Source organism: Poecilia mexicana, unplaced genomic scaffold, assembly GCF_051168715.1.
Source record: "Poecilia mexicana isolate PSO_F unplaced genomic scaffold, ASM5116871v1 scaffold_14, whole genome shotgun sequence".
NCBI classification, from domain to species: Eukaryota; Metazoa; Chordata; class Actinopteri; order Cyprinodontiformes; family Poeciliidae; genus Poecilia; species Poecilia mexicana.
Window position 1 is genome coordinate 29,366,469 of NW_028263383.1, and position 23,224 is coordinate 29,389,692.

The 23,224-nt window shown below is 40.4% G+C and overlaps 2 protein-coding genes across 2 annotated transcripts; both read right to left on the reverse strand.

Annotated features, from left to right (window-relative positions):
* Nucleotides 1–3,162: 3,162 nt before the first annotated feature.
* LOC106922323 (kallikrein-5-like) lies at nt 3,163–4,708 on the reverse strand. The gene is made up of 6 exons (XM_088012645.1): nt 4,672–4,708; nt 4,258–4,459; nt 3,990–4,175; nt 3,637–3,698; nt 3,420–3,544; nt 3,163–3,332 (listed from the first exon to the last, which is right to left on the reverse strand). The coding sequence occupies exons 1-6, from the start codon at nt 4,706–4,708 to the stop codon at nt 3,186–3,188; spliced, it is 759 nt and encodes a 252-aa protein (XP_087868771.1). The 3' UTR covers nt 3,163–3,185.
* Nucleotides 4,709–9,216: 4,508 nt separating this feature from the next.
* On the reverse strand, nt 9,217–20,533 carry LOC106922321 (alpha-1A adrenergic receptor-like). Its single transcript, XM_088012466.1, has 4 exons — nt 20,149–20,533; nt 16,953–17,204; nt 13,978–14,371; nt 9,217–9,990 (listed from the first exon to the last, which is right to left on the reverse strand). The coding sequence occupies exons 1-4, from the start codon at nt 20,437–20,439 to the stop codon at nt 9,494–9,496; spliced, it is 1,434 nt and encodes a 477-aa protein (XP_087868592.1). The 5' UTR covers nt 20,440–20,533; the 3' UTR covers nt 9,217–9,493.
* Between the last annotated feature and the right edge of the window lie 2,691 nt (nt 20,534–23,224).

The following is a 23,224-nucleotide window of genomic DNA, read 5'->3' on the forward strand; positions in this document are numbered from 1 at the left end:
TCATTTTGAGCACTAAAGGTTTAAGGAATAAAAACTAGACATTTTGAGTAATTGGATAAAACCCAGAGTAAAATACTTAAATTAATAATGATAACTTATGATTAAGCCGATAATTAATATTGGTTTAACCGGTGGTTGATGCTGGTTTGATTATAAGAATATTTACACTTACTCTTACACTTATGGAAGTACTTAAAGGAGAAAGAAGTAACTGTAACATGGTGTCAAATAATTAGAATAATGAATTATTCTTGGTTTCTTTTCAGAAATGTCTGTAATAACTCACATTATGATTATAAGAGTAACTAATAAGTAATGATTATTATAATATTATAAATGAATGCTAAACCAGATAAACTAAAAGGTTATAAATGTGATTTTGACATTGAACTTGAAATGTGGTGAAATGTGTAACTGTAACTAAAGGTCACTGATGTTGTGTTAGAGGTAGATGGTAGGTGAAAGGTCAGGGGGAAAGAGGAACTGATGGGAGAGCGGAGGTATCCAACGCCTTATTGCTAAACTTCAACTTACCTAAGAGAAGGTTAGACACAAGAGAGCTGTTGAGCAACTCGGGGACACTGGTACAGACATCAGGTCATGTCCAAAGATGGTGATGGATATGAGATTATCGGTCCAAGCAGTCAGCCAATGAAACAGGCACAGCAACAAAGCTAGCCAATGCAAATGCACCAAAAGGGTGGATTAACCCTTTATAAGGTGAGTGCAAAGAGGAATCTTTGGTTGGATCCTTCAGGCAGCTTCGAGCCAAGATCGAGATGGACAAAGAACTCTGCAGCTGAAGAAGAGCCGGGGCCACAGAACCGAAGACTGTTCTGCACATGGGGACCAACCCGTTAGCCCCGCAACATGTGGCTTCAAATCGCACTTTTCTCAGCTGGGTTCGAGACCCCAAAGACAAAGACCAAGGCAAAGATGAAGATAAAGACAAAGATAAAGAACAAAGGCAAAGAGGAAGAACTGGTGTGTTCCTTCCGTGAGACCAGCTCGTCTACATCTCGAAGGACCAGAAAGATCGTGAGACGAGGAGAAAGGAGCTACAGAGCTGCAAGACAAGAAGGAGAGGGCCGCTACGAGCATGAGGAAGTCACCCTGAGGCCCAAGATCTGCCGCTCTGACTCAGTACTCTTCCTGTACTGGGAGCCTCCTGCTGCTGCAACACCTTTTTCATCATCAGGCCAGTTCTGGGGTTCAAAATGCCAACCTCCGTCCGTCTCTTTCAAAGTTTATCTTTTTTAGTTCACAGTGTCAGCATTAGGGAAAGATAGGCTAGATTATTGATTTTACTTATTTGATTATTTCTGCTACTGATTTAAGCTGTACTGACCCTTGCAAAACTGCCTTACTAATAAAAATACTTAGCATTAAGAAAATCTAAAAGATGTTGTGGACATTCAGTTAATGAGTCACCTTAAAGTTCTTTGATGGTTGTAAAATAGCTATGAAGTTTGATTCTGGGAGGAGAAAGTGGAAAATGTTTTATAGGTTGCTTTTAGCCAAAACTAAAACAACACCCTTGGGACTCGCCCGAGTCACTAAAACCAACCTGGTTCAATAACAAGTGCAAGTTGTAATAAGAGAAAGAGCGACCGTTAACAGGTGTGCTCTGTGAAACTAGCTGATTCTGGGCTGCTCTATCTGGCTAGTTCACAGGGTGAGAAAGGGTGGGACATCTGGATGAAGGTCGTCAGAAACCAGGCTAGTCTTTCTCGCACCCAGCTTAAACAGAGTTTACTTCAGTTCTGGGTAGGGTAAATCTCGGCAGATTTAGGAAACTCAATTCACCCGTTAGACGGAGAGCTGGGAGCAACATCTCCCTCCTCTCAGAAGAGGAAGTAGAGAGAGAGAAGGGGGGGGGGAGGTGTTGTGCAACAACAAGGTGGCGCCCAACGTGGGGCCACGCCCCTTGAGAAGAGGTGGGGCACCGCCCCTTGAGAAGAGGTGGGCCCATTTCAGCACACACGCACACACACACACACACACACACACACACACACACACACACACACACACACACACACACACACACACACACACACACACACATCCCCCCCCCCCCCCACACACACACACACACACACACACAAATCATACATTAGATAGATAAAGTGTTGGCTAATAGGTTGATTTGTGACAGTAACACTGTCACAGCACTAATGATTGATACACACACACATTTGTGAGAAAAATAAAGATAATACTTATATGTAAGAGTTCTTGCTGTGTAAAATATTATTATTCAGGGGTGACACTTAGGACTCGGTGTGTATGGTTCACAAAAAAATGTTTTCCTGACAGTCACAGTTGGTAAGAAACAAAGATTCCCATTAAATTCCATAGGAATTGAATGCGGGCCACTTTTGACCCACTCATGGAAGAAAGGGGTAGTAACAGAAAACATGCTATTTCTTCAAATGTATAAAAGGTAATTAAAAAATTTTAATTGTGTGATATTAGTAACATGTTTTTGAGGAATTCCTGGAATATGAAGTGATGAAAAAGTGCAGAAAAGTGACCTCACCGGGTCAAAAAAGACCCACTTGCACATTAGAGTGTTAAAACTTCTCTTCATTCCAGATTTTAACTTTTAAATATTGAACTTTTTATTTCTTTTCTATCTTTTTAAAAAGTTAATGTTTTTTGTTTTATTTTTAAGTTATTAGTATTTTATTGTTAATTGTCGTATTTTATGACTTCTGTTTCATTATTTCTGTGAACAGCTCTTTGGTCGTGTTGGAGTTTGAAGTTCTCTGGACCAAAATCAGGAAGAGTAACTCCAGAGCTGCAGAGGTTAGATGCTGCATGTTCATTTCTGATGCAAAATAAATACAAAAACTGAATAAATAAATGACTTGTAGTGTTTCTCCTCATGTGATTTAAAACTCATGTCACATTTTTAGACTCAATTCAGGGAAAATATCAACTGAACCATGAATGTAAAGACGTCCAGCCAGGAAATGTTTCTTTTTCTTTAATTTATTGATTAATTTTTCATTTCTGAGGCAGAGAAAACTCCATTAGGGAGGTCAAGGTCAAGTGAGATAAAAACTAAATAAATTTTTCCCTTATTCTACAAAAATGTGGGACAAACTGATGAAGATGCAACTATAAAATTACATCTGAGACGAAATTTGACGAGAATTTCATTTCATAATAAGTTTGTTTTATTTAAGCCCAGTTGTTCTTTTTATCCAACTCATGTATTTACACACATTCATGATCACAGCTGATTTCTGACATGGAACTTTTCCGGTTAAAGAAATCACACCATAAATCATGCCGCTGTACACGGCTGCTCCACCAGAGTCGCCCTGTAGAAAAATGTCTATCAATATATTTATTTGTGTTGTAAAACAGAAAAGTCTTCTAATCACTGGAGAGAGAGAGATTGAACTTACATGACATACGTCTTTGTCCGGTGCTGCAGCACGGAATATATGCCCACGTGTCGGCATGAAGTGGGAAACAGCATCAACATTCATGTCAACACACTGAAGATGTGGTGGAAGAGGAGTTTTGGTTACTGCAGAGAAACATCAACATGTTATTCACTCAACCTTCTCTGTAGAGACAGAAACAAAGATTTTATTCTCATGGCTCCAATATTTCTCTCACTTCGCTGATAATTGGGGCCGATTGTCGTTCCTCCCTCTCCTGCCAGCTGAACGACATCGCCTCTAGAACGCGATGAGAATAAAATGTAAAAATACAAGACAGCAATACAGAAAAAGAATTGTATTAAAAAACAGAAATGAAATCCACGACGGACTGAATCCGTCTCCACCTCCGGTCCTCAGTGTCCTGCGTCCTTTACATGCGTCTCTGGTCCAACACACCTGAGCTGAACGGGTTCTGGTTCTGCTGGTGGCCTGATTACCTGACTCAGGTGTGCTGAAGCAGAGGCAGCAGGACTGGAGGAGTGGGGACAGAAAACCTGAAGTCCTGTCATTGATCAGTGAAAAACTTACATTCTAAGATGGTAACTGCAGTCTGCTAGCTGAGCAGGTTGGACGTCTGTCACTGGTCTCCGAAGCTTCAGCAACATGATGTCGTGCTTCTTGCGGCGGCGAGTATAAATCACAGGTTTGTGAAGGATTTTCTGACTCTGCTGTCCAGCACTCCGCGGATGAACTTTTAACTTTGCTACGTGAGTCCTGCGGAAAAGTTTAGATTATAATGAACACACAGAAAACCTGAACGTCTGCAGATAAAACTGTCTTCATGTCTCTTTCCTACCATCCTGGCGCCGACCTCCAGCAGTGAGCCGCAGTCAGGATCCACTGAGGGTGGATCAGAGATGCTCCACAGCGCCACTTTTCTTTACCCTTTATGTTCAACAGGCGAACATGATAAAGACGTTCCTCGTCATCACAGTCATCACCTTCAATGATTCTCTTCTGCCGAGAAACGTCTGAGTTCACTGAAACTCCTGAAGAAGAAAAAGGAGGAGTTTACTCAGAAACCAGGTGCAAACATGGCTGCTGGAACAGAAAAAGGATAAAAAGTTTCAGATGAAAAAGCATCACAGTTTCTACGCAAAGAAGTTTCAGTCTGAAACAGAGTCAGAGGGAAGTTTGGGAGTCACAGAGAGCAGCAGCCTCCCTGGAACCAGTGGAAGTGTCTCCAATATGTCCAGTGTGTCCAACTCACCCAGCCCCAGCACCAGCAGCAGCAACAGAACCTTCATTGCTGGTCCAGCTTCCTGGGGATGTCTGCAGTCCTGCAGCAGTTTTTAAACTCTGTTTACAACTTCCTGCTGGACAGGAAGCCACCAATCACAGGGCAGACACTGATCTGTCCAATCAGAGGGCAGACACTGATCTGTCCAATCAGAGGGCAGACACTGATCTGTCCAATAGACTTGATTGTAAACTTGATGAAATTAAATTATTTTCTGAAGAAAGAGTGACTTGTCCTTGTTTTCAGGTTGAGATATATATATATATATATTTTTTTTTTTTTATAAGAAAAAACAGTTTGGTTTCCAATTTACAAGAAAGCAATTCTGACTTTTGTAAAACGCTTAAAAGAAACCTGTGGTAAATTAACTGATGTGATCCTGTTCTTATTAAACACACAGACCTCTTTCATCACTCGTGATTCTTTGCTTTTGCTATTTTTCTTGGTTGCTTCGGTGCATTTGTGAACAGCTGAACAGCAGCACTTCGGGTCAAAGTGACACATTTTGTTATCAAAAGGCTCAAACTGTGCCACAACATTTAAAATATTAAGCAAAAGCAAATACTGCTCTCAGTCAGCCTTGAAATAAACATGACTATGATTTGACCAATAGCAGTGATTACATATTCATCTGCTAATAAAAAGAAAAAAACTGTTTTATGTGGTTAAAAGTTAGTTTGGTGTAAAGTGGAACTATATTGTGATAAGAAAGATCAAGTTAAGGACAAATATAAATACAATATCAAATTTATTTATATAGCACTTTAAAAACAGGTGTAAAACTGCACCAAAGTGCTGTACAAGAACGATAATAAAATAAGTTGATGAAAAAAAGAGAAACATTACAAGAAAAGACAAAAAAAACATATATTGTTAAAATAATAAAAGTAATAAGTAAAAAAAAAATCTAAACAAAAGAGCTACAGTATCAGGCCTCAACTGAATGCCAAAGAATAAAAATGAGATTTAAAATGAGCGATTTAAAGTGATCCAGGCTGTGGGAAGAGCTCATCTGGAAAGGCAGATTATTATATGATTATTCCAGAGATTAGGAGCAGCAACATGAAATCTCAATCTCTGATTATGTGATCGTAAAATTCTGGATACAGAATGAAATTTCAAAAGATCCCGAAGATAAGGAGGAGCTAACCCATTTTAAACTTTATAAGTTGTTAAAAGAATCTTAAAATCTATTCGATAGGAAACAGGCAGCCACTGTAAGGAGGCCGATAACAGGCCTTATATGGTCACGCCTCATGGTTCCTGTATGAAGCCGAGCTGCTGCATCCTGGATCACTTGAAGACGCTGCATCTGACATTGTGGTGGTGGATAAAGAACAGAGGAAAGCCGTTGTGGTGGATGTAGCAATACCAAGTGACTACAACATCAAGAAAAAGGAGCACGAGAAACTGGAGAAATACCAGGGCCTCAGAGAGGAACTGGAAAAAGCCTGGAAGGTGAAGACCACAGTGGTGCCTGTGGTCATCGGGGCCCTCGGGGCCCAAACTGGAGCAGTGGCTCAAACAGATCCCAGGAACAACATCAGACATCTCAGTCCAGAAATGTGCAGTTCTAGGCACAGCCAAGATACTGGAGGACCCTCTAGATGCAGGCTTCTGGTAGAGAGAGAGAGAGAGACAGAGAGAAAGAAAGAGAGAGAGAGAAAGAGAGAGAGAGAGAAAGAGAGAGAGAGCCTGCAGAAGAGTGAGGAGGGAATTCTTATATATATATATATATATATATATATATAATTTTTTGCTAATAAAAAAAAGAAATAGGAAAAAGACCTGAAGCTACATTGTAAAAAACAAAATGACTAATGGAACTAAAATGTCCTTCATATATGAAACTATGAATCTTGTGACAAAAAATTCATAAGGAACACTCTATCATGGACAAAAGGACTCTTTGTCTTTTCTCTCTGTTTTATCTGCTCACATGCACACGGCTGCATGCTGACACAGCCATAACATTTTATACTGGTGATAGTCAAACAAAAACAAAACCTGATTAAAGCAGGTCAACACCTTGGAGAGGGAGCAGAAAGAGGAGAAAATAAAGGTGAACTCTACAATCTTTGCTTCACTTGGCGTCTCCTCTAAGCTGAGCTGAGTGGAGCCCAGCGCTGGACGGAGAACGTCACTCTGTATCTGCTAGGATTTCGATGACCTGTAACATTTGATCAGTTTCTGCATTAAAGCCTGTTTCATACTTAAACAAAGCTCATTATTTCTGGACCTGGGTGGAGCACAGAGGGGGAAATGGGTGAACTACAACAACTCTGACATCAGTTTTCTTCCTCTCTACCTTGAGAAGAAAACATTTGTCATTATATCTCAGAAGAAAATGAGAACCAAACAGCTTTCTAATCCACTCCCACAAAAGAATTTAAAATATTAATTTCATAATTATGTATGAAGTTTTCCCTTTAATGACTCTCTTCAAAAGAAATTCAAAATAAATATCAATCCCTGCACCTTTTGTGAGTGAGACTTTAAGACGATACATCTTTTTTCAATAGTAACTTCATTCATGTTTTTAGAAAGATTTTTCAAAATTTATTACATATTTGCATTTTAATACAATAAAATTTGGTCTTCCAACAGTGGATGAAGAGTTAAAGATTATCCTTTGTCCGGGTTGGTTGGTAATGTATGAGGTTCTAGAAGAGTCAGTGAGTTGATATCATTGATCCCATTTATTAAGGGCAAAATGCAGCACTGGTTCATCGCCATGTTTCTTTATCGGACAACACAGCAAAAATAGTTTCTGATTCCTTCTGTAGGTTTTTATCTTAGCTACACCTTAAAGAGGGCGATCCCTACTGTGTCTTCCGTTAGCCTTACGTTTGTGTGTGTGTGTGTGTGTGTGTGTGTGTGTGTGTGTGTGTGTGTGTGTGTGTGTGTGTGTGTGTGTGTGTATACATGAGCATGGAAGCAGCTAAAAGAGATGGAGGAAAACACAAAATTATTTATTACTACCAGCCCCCCCAATGGGGTGGCACAGATACCATCCCACCAGAATCACTAAGTTTGGTGCATGTGGATGCTAAGCTAAAATATGGCGGACCGTTCTTTCAAGTCGTCACATTGTGCTGTGGCCCCCCCACACAGAACGACATGTCTCCAGTAACGGCCCGCAGACCTCAGTGTTGCAAAACCCTGGACACGTCCCACAAAGCTAAGCTAATGAGAGACTAAGATTGAAGTTATTAAACGTAGCAATGAACATGGATGAAACCAATGAAAACATACTAAATTCAATATGATTCTCAAATAAAGTCTATCAACCATGATAAAAAATATTGCTAATTTAAAGGGAAAAAGGAAATGGAGAAGTAAAGTAGCACCTGTGGAGAAAAAAACCTATCAGTACAGCAAAATGAGCATGTAAGGTAACGTAAGATTAGTTCATATGTCGAACCTCTCTATCACACTATAATGAGCAACACCATCTAGTCAAACTAATCCTAAAAGCATTAGAAAATGGTTTAATTACAATAAAATAATAAAACATAGCATAAAAACTGTACAGTAAAATAAAAGATTCCATAAAACCTCCAGTAAAACCCTCAGGATAAAAAGTTAAATCTTAAAAACGGACGAAGCTGGAAAACTGCGAGGGTCCAATCCCGTGGCTTCTCTCGGGCCGGCTGGATTGAACTCAGCGGGTGATTGGTTCATTTGCTGGGGGGCGTGGCTAGAGACGAGTCATCCTCCGGATCGCAGTCTGAGGAGCGTTAGTTTTTAAATGTCCATCATTTAATTGACACAGGTAAAAAGAATCTAATTTGATGAAATGTTGATCCAATGTTATTCACACAAGCTTTTAGTTAAATGTTCTACTTTTGATTCTATTAGCTGCTTTAGAAGGCGCTTTATAAATAAACTTTACTTACTTACTTAACAGCAGACTGCACCATTTAAATCATGGAAAGTCCACCAATGAAAAAATCAAAACTACTAAACAATGTAAAACCTGCAGTGGTTCAGACTCACGGTTCAGTCCAGATCGGTTCCGGATGAGATCAAAAAAATCCAGGCATGAGTTTACAACACAGCAAACAGGTTTTTATTGAACCGAACAGAGGAGGTGAACTCACACAGACCGGCTGATGCTGGAAGTAGAAAAACATTAATACAGAAAATACAAGCGGCTGCAGTTCTTCCGCTGTCCGCCAGGTGGTGCTGCAGGAACACAGCAGCAGCCTTCCTGCAACCAGGTTAAAACTAACAGTTCCCAACTTCATCAAAACTTCATCAGAACTTCTTCATCCTCTGACAGAACCAGTGATCGAGTCGCTGCAGGAACATCTAGGGAGCACAGCTAGATTCAATTCAACACTGAGATATGAAAAACCCTTCACAATAAAAGTCATATTACAACCACTGATACTTTCATAATAAAAGCTCGAAAAGATCTGAACGTATTCATCACAACGTAAAACAGAATAAATTAATATGAAGTTTAAGAGAATCTGTACTTATCAAAGTAAAATCAGTTTAAACTCGGCGTATATTTGCTTTATTTATTTTACAGCTTTAAGCAGATAAACTGACTCATGATGGATTTATCTCACATTCATAAAAACTGATTAACTTAAATAAAATGCAGATCTGATCCGGTTCTGTTTTTACAAGATTCTAGTTGGCTCCTTCACAATAAAAGCCTGGAGTTCTCAGTCTACACCTGGAAGAGGAGCCAGGTGCGTCCATGAGGCTGAGCACCTGATTGGTCAGTGTTTATGACATCACTTCCTGTCTGTTCTCAGAGGGCGTTTCCTCCTCTGTGTCATTCCTCTTCTTCTCTGGTGATTCTCAGGCCGTTGGCCCCGCCCCCCGGCCTTCCAGCATCCTTTGCGAGCGGGGACGGACCAGGTCTTGGCACGGACCCGGGCAGTGGGCGCTTGGCGGCGGAAGGCCACGGTGGCGGGCGGAGCTTGGCGGAGACGCAGCAGGGGCTATGGCCGGCGGAGGACAGCGTCTGCTGGCTGCCGTTCAGGAAGGACGAGGCGTTTGACCCTTGCTGGCAGCGGTAGTTGTAGTACGCCTGCCATCCCTGGCGCTTGCTCTTCCAGCGGCAGCGCAGGATGCGGATGAAGGCCTGCGGGCGGAGCAGAGCGGTGAGGAAGACTGCGGGGAGGGGAGGAGCTTCGCAGGGCCTTACCTGTTTGAACTCGCGGCTGTAGCAGGGGTAGATGATGGGGTTCAGGCAGCTGTTGAAGTATCCCAACCAGAAGATGACCTTGAAGAGGGTCTCTGGAGGTCGGAGGCTGCTGTTGAACGAGCCTGAGGACGAACAGAGAAGAAGATCAGAGTTTCTAACGAGGCGACGCTCGTTAAGGAACAACCCAATTAAACAGCAAGTAGTCTGAACTCGGAGAAAACATATTAATGTACATTTATCAAAGTCATATTTTTACCATATTTATTTATAAAAGTCAGTTTAAAGCTAAATATTTACCTAGCTCACTAGTAAATTATTTAGTCTGAAGCTAAATAGTTAGCAGAAAGTGAGACTGGAGAAGATAAAGGAACAATGGAGGATATAAATGTTTTTATTTATATTTAATTAGGGATGCACAGACTCACTTTTTTCACTTCTGATATTGATATTTGAGGGTTAGTATCGGTGATGTGGGTCTGATACAGAAAAACAGATGATTTCACTTAAAATGTTTCTTTAAAAAAAACAATGACATAAATGTCCTGAATTACACATTAATTTAATAACTGCATCAGCACAGCTCATCATAACACCAACAGCTCCACTAACTGGTCAAACATGTAAAACAACTTTAATTTGTTCAGTCAGAGCAAGTAAGAGAATAACAGCTAATAGAAAATAACAATAGGTTGACTGTCTTTGTCAAACATGTCAAAAACAAACTTCAACAAACCTTTCAAACGGTTCAGAAAGTGCAGGTAGAAATGCTACATATAATGTTTAACGTCTTTAATTTTAATTTTAAAAAACTGGCCAGTCAGAAACTGTTCTACAAACCCTTCTGATAACGCTGTGAATAATTTAGCTTTAGTGTAATTTTACCATTTAAAATGAAAAATAAAAACCAAACTGCCGAAACTCATTGGAGTCTCAGCTCCGCCTCTGAAGGAAAGCTTCCTCGTCTTCCTCGGCTCGTCCTAGAGCTCGCGCTGATGATCCGCTGATGATCCTCTGATGAGCCACTGCGTGTCCCTGGATCATCCTGGACTTAAGCAGGATCAGGTTCTGGATCAGCCCGGCTCCTCAGCAGGTGGATTAGCGCCGCTGCTCATGGACTTGTAAGGCCATCCTGTGCCTGAGGCTCTGATCTCTGACTATATATGAAGAGTTTCCCGGCTGAACCAGACGTTGGAGCCATGTGACACCTGCCCGCCGTGCAGCAGTCCCAGGAAAACTTATCTTTCCAAGTTTGGAGATCCTCCTCCAAACCGGCAGCAGGACTTATTTTGGTTGGAGGCGAGGGAAGTTTTGGGTTCCTGCCACATTGTCCGGCGGTTCCCAGGAGCTTCTGGAGGAATTCAGCTGGTTTCAGACCAGTTAGACGGACTCTGAAGTGGTTTCTGGCTGCTGAGAAGAAAAACCCTCAATAAAATCAACGATGAGACGTCTGGGTTGCTAGGAAACCAGAGAAGACGCTCCAGATGCTGCCTGATGGATGGAAAGCAGGTTTCAGTGGGACAGCTGGACTGAACGGAGGAGCTGGACTCAGCGTTTCACCTGGAACCTTTGTTTTCATTTGTTTCTGGTACACCCGTATTTCTCACGCACATCTGCCAACAGCAGTGATGGAGGATGAAGCGGCTTCTCTTAATTTTAGTTTCTGCTTCTAAACGATCTGATTATAACAAACTATTGTTGTGTTCAAGTTGTGCTAAAAGCACAAAGCGATGCTAGCCTAAAGTAGCATCTCAATGCTAAACATGTAGCAGCTAATGCTAATGTTAGCATCCACAGCCCTGATTTCCAAAGAAGCTCCATTTGTTGTTGAGCTCATACAGCTGTTTATTCAATAATTTAGCAGCAAAAAGGTTTTATGAATTGAAAATGTTGCTGATTTTGTCAATATATGGTTTGATTAACAATTGATTATTAATTACAGAGCCTGGAATTAATGCTCTTAAAAATAAAAACGTCAAACCTCTAATAAAAATATATTTCTGAACCTAGCATCCAGATTAATTCAAAGCTACAGAAAATTAAAGATTGAATTAGTTTGGAGTTTACCTTTTAGTTAAAGTTTCAAAATAATGAAATTAATTCAAATGTTTTTAGAAATATCCGATTTTTAAAATAATAATCCTAAATAACCTAACTCACTTTGTTGTTTCTGATCTCAGACTAAAAGTTAAATGACTCTTTCAAGAAAACTTAATATGTATTTTAAATGTAATAATATAAACTAAGCTGAATTTAAGGAAATACAAAACATTATTAACGGTTTCATTTGCTCCTTTGTTCCCTGTAATTCCTGGATCTGAAGGTCAGATTCTGCAGGTGTAAATGCAGCTGCTCTGCTGCAGCAGCTTTAATGCAACACTGCAGCGCTTCCTGTGAGGACGCAGTGCAGATCATGACTCAGCAGAGAGACGAGTCCCTGAGTGGACTGTCTTCATCACCATCATCAGCCTGTTGGACAGCCTGAAAATGGAAACTCAGCCTGAGACAAACTTCCCACATTACTGAAGAGAAAACTGGAAGCTGGTCTGGTGTCAGATAACTGGGTCGAGCCCACAGATCCAGCTGCAGGTCCTATGAAACTGAGTTTACTCTAGATGTTGAAGCCGCCATGTTTTAGAGTCCAGAGGAACTGGACCGGGTTCAGAGTCAAATCAACTAAACCCTTTGAGCAACCTGTTCCCCTCTTGGCCTGTGGGGGCGTTGCACCAAGAACCACTGAAGGAAACGACATAAAAACCTCTGAAGACACTGAGCGAAACTTCCTTCTTCACCAAATGGAAAGAAAAATAGAGGCGTCAGATTTTAGCGGTTGGAGGATTTCTCTTTATTCTTTGGCTTTAATCAAAGGCTCATGGTCTTTAGACCTTGAGCCATTTCTCCTGTTAGCGCCAGGCTAGCATATTAGCTTTGGTTGTATTTACCCAGAATCCCCTGTGCTGTTGTCCACTTCCTGCTTTTGGAGCAGTCTCCGATCTGCTTGGCGTTCACATTCCAACCGAAACAGAGTTCACTTCAATCGAACCCAGACCAAGACTTGGGAGACCAGAGGTCAGAGGTCAATTAGCATTCACACCTCCTCAACCAAACCAGACCTTACAGGCAAACGGACTGGAGTGGGATTAAAGCGGACAAAACAGGGCTGGTGGAAAATGTTCAGTTTGGATCCAGTTCATTTAAAGACTTAAAACTTTGGTAATCAGTTTGTTGAAATGAAAAACAAAACAGATGATTAGAATAATCTGTTGCTGCTGGTTTGGGTTTATTAAATCCTCCTCAGTACTCAGCTGATCCATGTGGCAGCACAGATCTCACAGACTGTATACAAACTGCTTCCTGTCTGCTGGGATTGGATGGATCTGGAGTGATAAACTTTCATGATGTGGGAAACAAACTTCCTGGTGAGGAAACTGGACCCGTTTCAGGATTTTTTCTGTGAAAGTTGGTGAGCCGCAGCTGAAACTATTCCAGACATTCAGCATCAGTCGGCTCCTTTCGGGGTAAAAATGGATCTGGTTTTATCCTGGAAACACGGCGAGGCCTGCTGAGAGAATCATGGGCCCACAGCTAACCACTAACAGTGCAGAACCAGAGGAGATGATGTTTGCTCAAGATTGATGGGAGGCGGCGTGTCGGTCTGATTTTCAGCTGGACTTCTTGTTTCTCCTCTAATGAAGTGGCTCAGTTGTGCTGTGATGGGTTCTGACCCAGAAACAGATGTGTTGAAGTGATAAAATAACATCCCACCTCCGATAAGAATCTCATTAGATACGTTCTAATGTTTACTCTACTTTGACTTTTACTTCTAAAGGTTTTTAAAAGCTGAGGCATTTTTTGTCTGCTAAAAATGATCTGAAGCAGAAATAGTAGAGAAATAAAAGATCCTTGAAGGATGATCTGTTGAAGAAACTTCAGCCTTTTTTAATCTAAACGATATTGAAGAAGCGTTGGTCCATCACTGAGACGATTGGGTCAACAGAACCGGTTCAGACTGCATCAGGCTGACATCAGCCAACACCTCTGCAGACCCCACACATACTGGACACGAACTGTTTGTTTTAGATAAACCAATCAGCAGCACTGTGTGGACTTACTGATGGGCAGAACCAGGAAGAAGGGCAGCCAGCAGAGGATGAACATGCCCACCACCACCCCCAGCGTCTTGGCAGCTTTCTTCTCTCGTGAGAACTTGAGCAGCTTGACGGTGAGGGCGCCACGGCCGGCCGAGGCTCCGCCCCCTGCGGCCTTGGCGGGAGGGCAGAGGTCGTGGATCTGCTGGTTCCGGCAGTGGATCCTGAGGGTGAGCTCGTTGGAGTCCTCAGCGCGGTCCCTCATCATGCCGGCCTCCAGGTTCCTGGTGGTGCGCTTGGCCACCACGTAGACACGGCAGTACATGGCCAGGATGACGGCCAGCGGGATGTAGAAGGAGCCCAGCGATGAGAACAGGGCGTAGAACGGCTCCTCCGTGATCACACACACTGTGTCATCCTGCACACACACACAGCAGAGCTTCAGCCTGACCTTTCACCTCTCAACACCCTGGAGAACACCTGCTGCTGGTTTTCACACTCTGAGGACAAGCATCTAAATAAACATCAGTAGTATAAAAATTAAACATAATTTAATGCGTTTTTCATATCTAAAATAAAATAAGTTAAATAAAAAATCTACAGAATGAGAAGGGATTTTTTTTTACAGTTAATTGTCAGAATAATTGATTACAAAACTAACCATTAGAAGCAGCGCGAATGTATAATTTTGACCCTGTTTAGATTATTTGAATCCAGTAATCTAAATTAATGCACAGTGTTCCTGTTAAACTGCATCATCAACTGACTGAGGATGAAGAGCAGATCCAGGAAATCCTTAAAGGCCCAGAATAATCTGAGCTTCAGGTCAGGATGAGAGGAGATGAGTCACCTGGTTTCCTTCATCAATCACAGAAATATCAATGAGATCATCAACTAATTATCAGCAACCCGGATTCAGAGACTCCTTCAGTTACAATAAACACAAAATATGAGACGTTACCAAACGGAAAACATCATCAGTAAAACAATTGATAAGTTTTTACTGATCTCCAGGTTTTTGAGATAAAAAATCTGATTTGATAAAGATGAAGGTGGGTGGAAGACTGAAGCTTCTGTTTCTGACCCACAGATGAATTCAGAGACGGATGAACAGACGGAGAACCGTCTGCTGATGATCCACGAACAGATTCTGGGAACTAGTTCATCTGCTGCTAAAAGAACCTGAACCGTCTGGAACTGAAATGAGTCAAAACTCACCAACACAGATAGAAATACAGATAATAACTAACCCTGACAGAGCAACACTGTCAGTGTTAATAACTAGTACAGAGAGATAAAGAGATAATATTTAATCCTAAAGTATTATAAAGTAATATACTGAACAACCAGGAGAATTAGCTCCTGGTTTCTGTTTCAACTCAACAGGTTAGAACAGCATTTAACGTTAGAAATATTATTTCCTACAGTTCATTGTCTTACTTAAATGTTAATATAATTTATTAATCTCATTTAAAAGATTAATGTGTACAATATGAGGAAAATAATGAAAATGGTAAAAGCAGATATTAACCTCACAGTGAAGTTTTCATCTGTTTATATTTTTATTAATGTTTTTTCTGTTTCTGTTAAATGATAGATAATCTTGCTCTTTAACTTGTTTTTGATCATATAGTTTCATCCTTTACTGTTTGCGTTTCCAGGTTGATAATATTGCAGGATGTTTATATAAACTTATTCTTGTTCGTACTGATTTGACCTGATTCTTCTGGCTGGTGGTAATGTTCATGTTTCAGAGCGACGCAGCCTGAATCCAGACATAATCTGAGGAGAAATTAGGGTGATGATACAGAGGCCCTCCAGCCTTCACTACAGAGTAACCATGACAACCAGAGAAACAGGGAAAAGCTGCTCAGAATTTATAAATAAAGACTTTCCCATTAATCATTTTAAACAAGCCATTTTTATAAAATACATCAATAAAAAGTGATTTTTTTTTCTAAAATGAGATCCTGTGTTTATCATTTTATCAGCTTCTGAGGCTCCAGGTGTATGAATATTTATGGGCTCATCTGTTTTTCTCTGTGCAGAAATGAAAATCCCCACCTTGAGTTGGAACCCTGAAAACATCTAAAGGATAAACTCTGTAAACGTGGTGATGAATTGAGGTGATAAAACAGCTAACAGAGTCTGGCCTCTGGTCATAATTCAGTTTTTATTCTGAATTGTCTGAACGAGGCAGAAATGAAAACAGCTGATCCCGTCTGAGGAGGAAAAAGCAGCTAAATGATTTGAGTCTTCAGCTGTGGAGAAAATCTCAGTTCAGTCTAATATTTAACTCAGTTTCCAGAGAATGAATGAACTCTTTGTTTTTCAGACGCCGTTTGCTAAAATGAGATGAAAACATGATGAGCCAATGTGACTGTGTGACCACCCAGAGTGACGTGTGTGTTGGATTATTTCAGCTCATCTCTCTGTGGAAACAAAGTTTCCCTGAACGCCTCGACGCTCCGAGCCTTAGAGGTCAGAACTGACCGTCCATCAGACGAATGAAAGAGCAACACACTCACAGCAAATATAAACATAAACATTAAAAAAAACATTTGTTATCTGGAAGTCTGGTCCACCATAAACTCCACCTGTGAATAAATCTGTTAATCACCTTTTGAATCCAGTTATTAAATAATCTCAGTATTGAAGTTCTTCTTCTGAGGATATTTTTAGCTCTAAATATGGAGGTACATTTGTCTCAACAGTATTTAATCAAACGGAAACTAATCTCGATTTAAAAAAGTAAGTTGTGTGCAGAATGTGATAATAGTTTAAATTGGCTGCAGCATTAATATCATATACATACAGATCTGTTTACATCCATGATGGCCTCACATGACGGAAATAAACTGAGATGAATTCAGTAAATAGTTTCCTCTGGTTTCTGAAACTGGACCTGGAGCCCAAAAGTGTTTAATAAATATCTGAAGTTGTTCTTATTCTGTTCCAGCCAGACGGTTCTGATCTGGTCCAAACGGGCCCAGTGTTACCTGTGATGGCGGCTGCTTCCAGCCAAGCAGCGGCCCGATGGAGATGACCAGCGCCAGGATCCAGACTCCCAGCATGGCCATCAGCGCGCGTCTCCTGGTGACCACCATGGGGTACTGCAGCGGGTAGCGCACGCCCACATAGCGGTCGATGGAGATGACGCAGAGCGACATGATGGAGGCTGTGCAGCACAGCACGTCCACCGCCGCCCAGATGTCACAGAAGATCCGACCAAAGACCCAGTAGCCCAGAACCTGCAGGAACCAGGAGGAACGTCAGAGAGACGGCCCCACCGCACCGTTCAGATTCACAGACTCACACACACAACGCTTCAGGGAAGTTCTGCTGGTTTTAAACCAGTCCCACTGGTTCTGTGGGATTGGTTCTGTGATCAGTCAGTATCTGAACTGGAACAAAGTTTTTATAGAATCCGTTAAACCTGAACAGAAAAAACATTCAGTTCAGCCTACATGGTGTGTGTGTGTGTGTGTGTGTGTGTGTGTGTGTGTGTGTGTGTGTGTGTGTGTGTGTGTTATGGCTGTGTGTGTCTTAGAGCTTAATATTATTATCTTTCTTTAATAAAATGTCTCGTATGAAATGTCCATTTTGTGTGAATTTAAAACAAAGTTTCTACTGTACAGGCCTGTCAACATTAACATATTATCCTGGACGATAAATCGTCCCAAATTATCGTGATAAACGATATTATTGTTGTTTTGAGACCATTTTCAAATTACATAAAAGGTAAGATCAAAGATCAATAAACTATAAAATCTAATAAACATTTAACACTGAGAGATCTGGAAGACATTTAAATATCCAAAATAAATAAACCAAACAACAGAAACAACAAATACAATTAATTATTAAGTCTCTGTAAACAAACTTATCCTCCAAAAAAGAGAGATCTAGTTGAGACCAAAACACCAGTGAAAAGTTTTATTATCCGGTTTTTGGTAGAAAGAGAAACAACAAATCAAGGAAATGGAAACTATTGTATTAATTTTAATTTAACATGTTATTTATTGATTTACTGCTTTTTGCAACAGGTTTATTAATGTATGTTAAATGATGTAAAATAATTTTTTAACATTTCATGTTTTCTACCTTTTAGTTCTGGATTTAGCTCCATGAACGTTCTGACCATAATTCCTGTCCCCCACAGCATGATGCTGCCACCACCGAAACAAACCAATCCTTGGTTCTTAAACTGAACAAACTTGAGCTGTCATGGCCAGCCATGACAGCAAATGTTACTGGGAGATAAAATGTCACAGAAATTATCATAATAAATGATAATGTTGTCATATTGAGACAATTTTTAACTAATATAATCATAAAATCAGAATAATGCAAGTAGCAACGCTCAACATTGGAATTGTTTAGTTATAGTAGATCCTGTTTTTACTAATCTGCAGTTACAGAGGGGGTCAAAGGTGAGGAATCGCTGCTGATGTTTCCTCTTCAGGATGAACAGGCGGCCATGTTGGCTGGAATAGAAACATTTACTGAGTTTGTTTCGGGGCTGGATTAAAAATGAACCATCTGGCCTGAAATAGAATAGAAAGGTGTGTGTGGATGTTCAGGTTGTGTGTTTCCTGCAGCTGGTCTTCATTACGCTGATTCTTTAAAACGAGTCAACAACTGTTTCCAAACAGAGCCGTTCTGTCTGCTGTCAGCTAATGGAATAATCTGATCTGCCGCTGAAGCTAAAAGTCATGAGGAAACACAAACAGCAGATATTTCACATTTTTACACAAACTGATTAAATCGCTTCAACTCAGATGTTTTCTGTTTTTACCTCTTTTATTTTCCTCCATCTGGGTGCAACTAATTATTATCATTAATGTTATTATTATTATTAATGTTATTATGACTGCATTTACAGTAACACTTCCCCCTACTATAGCATTATAAGTACCACCAACCATATTTTAGTATTTCTACAAACACTGTATGTTTATGTTATTGTTCTAAAAGCTGCAAAATACATAAAATTATAATTATTATTGTAATATCAAAATATGCATCATCATAACAGCGAAGCATTGCTTGGATATAATAAATGGCAGGCTGACATTTCAGCTGACATTTCCTTTCAACTTTCAGATAATGGTGAAGCATAACCATGGCAATGCTTTGTTTTACGACGGGGAGCAGCTGATTAGCATCTCTACAGCTAAAATAATTCCTGAACTTTGACCCTGAAGATTCTTCCAGGGCCGATCACCTCCTCTCTAGTTGGAGTCTCCAGCATCTCCAACCAGAGAGGAGTGGCTGAAAGCAAAGGAGGCCGAGCAGCAGCTGATGACGTCAAAAAGGACATGCTAGTGTTAGCATGTCGTTACAGTCATTAGCCTGTTAGTAACAGTCTGCAGTCAGAGGCCTGTTTAGATCCGTAGTTAGACAGACTGCTACAGGAAGTCCTTCCAGCTCAGAGCATCACCATCAGCAGAGACTTAGTGAAACCAGTTATGATCAAATTTAGTTTCATTTTAGGATAAATGAAGGATTTATATTGATCTGTTTTTGTTCTATTGCTTTATTAATTTGGAGTCATTTAAAAAGAAAAAACAAGCATAAAGAAAATATACACACATACACATACAATCATCTGGTTGCCACTGTGATTTCAGATTTGGTCATTTTTCTATATCATACAGCTGAGAAATACTATTTGTTATGTGTTAAAGTATAAATAAAATATACTATACTTACATGTTTATTACAATATATTTTGAATTGATTTGAATTTAATTAAGGAATTTATTCCATGTTAAAATGCATTGCTATTTTAGATTTCCAGGTTGCTGTGCAGTCATAATTATTACACTTGTTGCATTTGCATTTATCTCACTAATATTAGCAACATGGTACAACAAATGCTGACATTTTCTGTGTCTTCATTATTATTATTATTATTATTATTATTATTATTATTATTATTATCATTATCATTAATGTTTTTATCTTTTCTAATCTTGTTACTCAGCAACATAAAAAGGAAACCAAACAGTTGAGCTTAAAGCAGAACTAAATATTGCTATTTTTCATCACTTTTACTGTAATTTTACCAATTTATTCAATATAAAAATAACTTTTCCTACTTTCTGGATTTCGCTGGAGCTCTTCAGAGCGGAAAGTAAACAGGTATATAACCCATAATTATCAGCGACTGATCGATCAGGGTTCACTGACCTCCAGGGTGGCGGACACCGGCAGCACGGTGGTGCCCAGCAGCAGGTCCGCCATGGCCAGGTTGATGATGAAGTAGTTGGTGGGGGTCCGCAGGTGCCGGTTACAGACCACCGACAAGATTACCAGGATGTTCCCCACGATGGCGAACATGATGAAGGAGGCCAGCACCATGCCCACCGGCACCGCCCGGCTCAGGTCCAGTGGCGTGGCGGAGTCCGGCGGCCCGGTCCGGTTGGAGGAGGAGTTCTGGTGGAACAGGTCCGGCAGGGAGCCGTTAGTCCGCAGACTCATGCTGGGAAGCGGTCAGATGTTTAAATGGAAATGAACGTTCACTGCGGATAACACCGGGACTTACTTTGATCCAGTCAGTGGGGGAAACTCTTTAAATGTGTGTTAGAGTCCAAACCGCTCCGGTTCCGTTAGTTTATAAAGAGTTTTTAGATGAAAACTTGTGAAAAGAGAGAAATGACCGACTCCTGGTTCTGGTTAAATCCCGGGCTGAGCTGGGCGCTCGTGCGGAGCTCGCTCGATTTGAGCAGGACGCGCGCGCTGTGCAGCAGCAGGTGGAGGCTCGGGTCCACTCGGGTCCATTCGGACTCCTTCGTGGGGTTTGGGGGTCTCCGGAGCGGCTGGCGGGCTCCTGCCGGCCCAGCGGAGCTCCTCCTCGGCTTGAGCTTTTGATTCAGGCGCAGGGAGAAGATCTGCGTCTCCTTTTATGGTCCAAGTGTTTAATGTGGGAAAGTTGGGAGAGATGAAGGGAAAAAAGGCAGAGACACTGAAACACACTCAGCTGCATCACTCCCTCCCAGAGGCAGAGCGGGACTCATCTGATCTGAAGATGCAGCTTCAATTTAAACCTGCAGCCATAAACTACAATGTTTTACTGGGATTTTATGTGACAGATCAAAACAAAGTGTCCACAGCTGTGACGATTGCTTTTCAATCTGAAAAGTGTGAACGGTCATGGTGGTATTGTAGGGACTGATGGATTGATCAACGATTGGGACGTTGTACCAAAACAGCAATTTGCAACCTTTACCATCCAAAGAAAACTTTCTGCACATAATGCAGCTGAATAAAAAGTAAGTTAGAGCTATAAATTTTACATAACATAAAAAAATAGATAAATGTTTACTTAATAAAATTGTGATTTGTCCCCCATTTTATCGCTATTTTTAGGTTGTTAAATAAAGAAAAACATCAAACATATCCAAAAAGAAGATGGATGCATTTTCTTCAAAGGGATGTTGATATTTGTGGAAAATATTTAATTAAAAATGGCATTAAAATATATCTTAAAAGCTACAACTGGTACTTTGAGTGTAATTTATTTGTGGAAATTCATGGCAATTGTTACTTAAAAGAACAAAACTAAAAAGAAAAAAGAAATGCTGCCTAAAACACACTCCATGTGCAGAGAATATAACATTTTGTGAATCCTCAGCAAAGCAGCAAAACGTGTGATTGATTCTTCCTGCTGAGTGCCAGTTTATGCCAGTTTCAGGAACAAAATGTTCCAATGTTTCACATCTTTAGTAAAAATTATTTCTTTCTTGTTTACGGTATTTTATACTAAATCTATAAGAAATAAGGAATGAATTGTGCCAGAAACAGAAAAGAGAACCAGATTTTTTACTATAACCATCATAAATCAATGCAATCAAATATTAAACTGGTTATTAAAATAGCTTTATTCTTCTCTATCATAACTCAGGAACGCCTTCTGTTTGCTGTTCTGCTTCTCGTCCTCCTACGTTAAAATCGGCATATTTAATGTTCCAGAGTCTGTTTCTCTGCAGACACCAGGCTTCAGCCTCCAAGTGAATAATTCAGTGATTGTAATTAACTCCTCATAATGGCGAGCAGAGGAAGGTCTACCACTCATTTAATATCACTTGATGTGTCAGCTGTTACAGAAGCAGAGGATGGAGGTTCAAACGTTCCTCTGCTGGAGGTGAGCCAGCAAATAAAACCTGATTTAGAGAAAAGCCTCAAACTGCAAAAGATTTCCTTTAGATGTTCAAAGCTTCATAACCACAGCCGGATCCTCAGGTCCAATTCAGTTTGGTTTAAGTTTATTTAATAATTTACACATTGCTGCAGGTTTGGATGATTGCTCGGGTTTTGGTGCTTAAAGGTTTAGCTCCTTTTTTATTGTAATTGTGTTGGTTTCAACAGGAAAAGTCAAAGTTTCTCTTTTTACTCCAGAACTCCATCGCTCTGTGACCCAGCATAGCAGCCTAATTTACGAGCGATCAGAGGTTTCCCATGATCTACATAAAAATATTTGGCCATTCCACAGAAAATATGAATATTTTTGGAATTAAAGGGGGCCTGTTATTCTTTATTTTATGCAAGTTACTTTATCTCTATGGGCAAGTCAACATATTTATTACATTTAATTGCACAAAATCCTTCTCAGATAGTCAGATTTCACTCATGAGTTCTGCCTGTTTTCAGCTCCTTTCAGAATGAGCTGCTCTACAGCTCTGTCACTTTTATGCAAATGAGCTGCTGCTAGCCACGCCCCCAAGTCAATGTTTGCACTTTATACAGATTAAAATGGCTGCAAACAGATGTGTAACTGTTTAAATAATGACAGTAAACATCATGGATTCAGCCGCGTTTTCTGAATGTTTAATTGACAACAGTAGCTATTCCGCTGGTAAAACCAGCGGAATAGCTCCGCTTTGGTTGCTAGGTAACGGGGCGGGGATTGGCTGGAGTTGCTAGGTAACAACACAGTGCCTGCGGATTGTGATGTAATAATCAGAGAGGCTTTCCAGACTGAAAAAACATGAACTTATTGTCAGAAAACAGATGTTTGACATCTTTTTAGTGCTGACAGTCGTGCTCAGGGTTAGAATAGTTCAAGTTTTCTACTATAACTCTGGTAGAGACCCAAATTACAGAACAAAAACTTCCAAAACGAAAAGTCACTTCTGCATAGCATGTACTGTTAAAACTTAACAGATTTTCTTCTGATAATTTATAATGTTTAAGTGATTAAAAGACTTTATAGTGTTTTTAACCACATGTCATGATATGGTTCAAAATGCGGCCGTTTCATCACAAG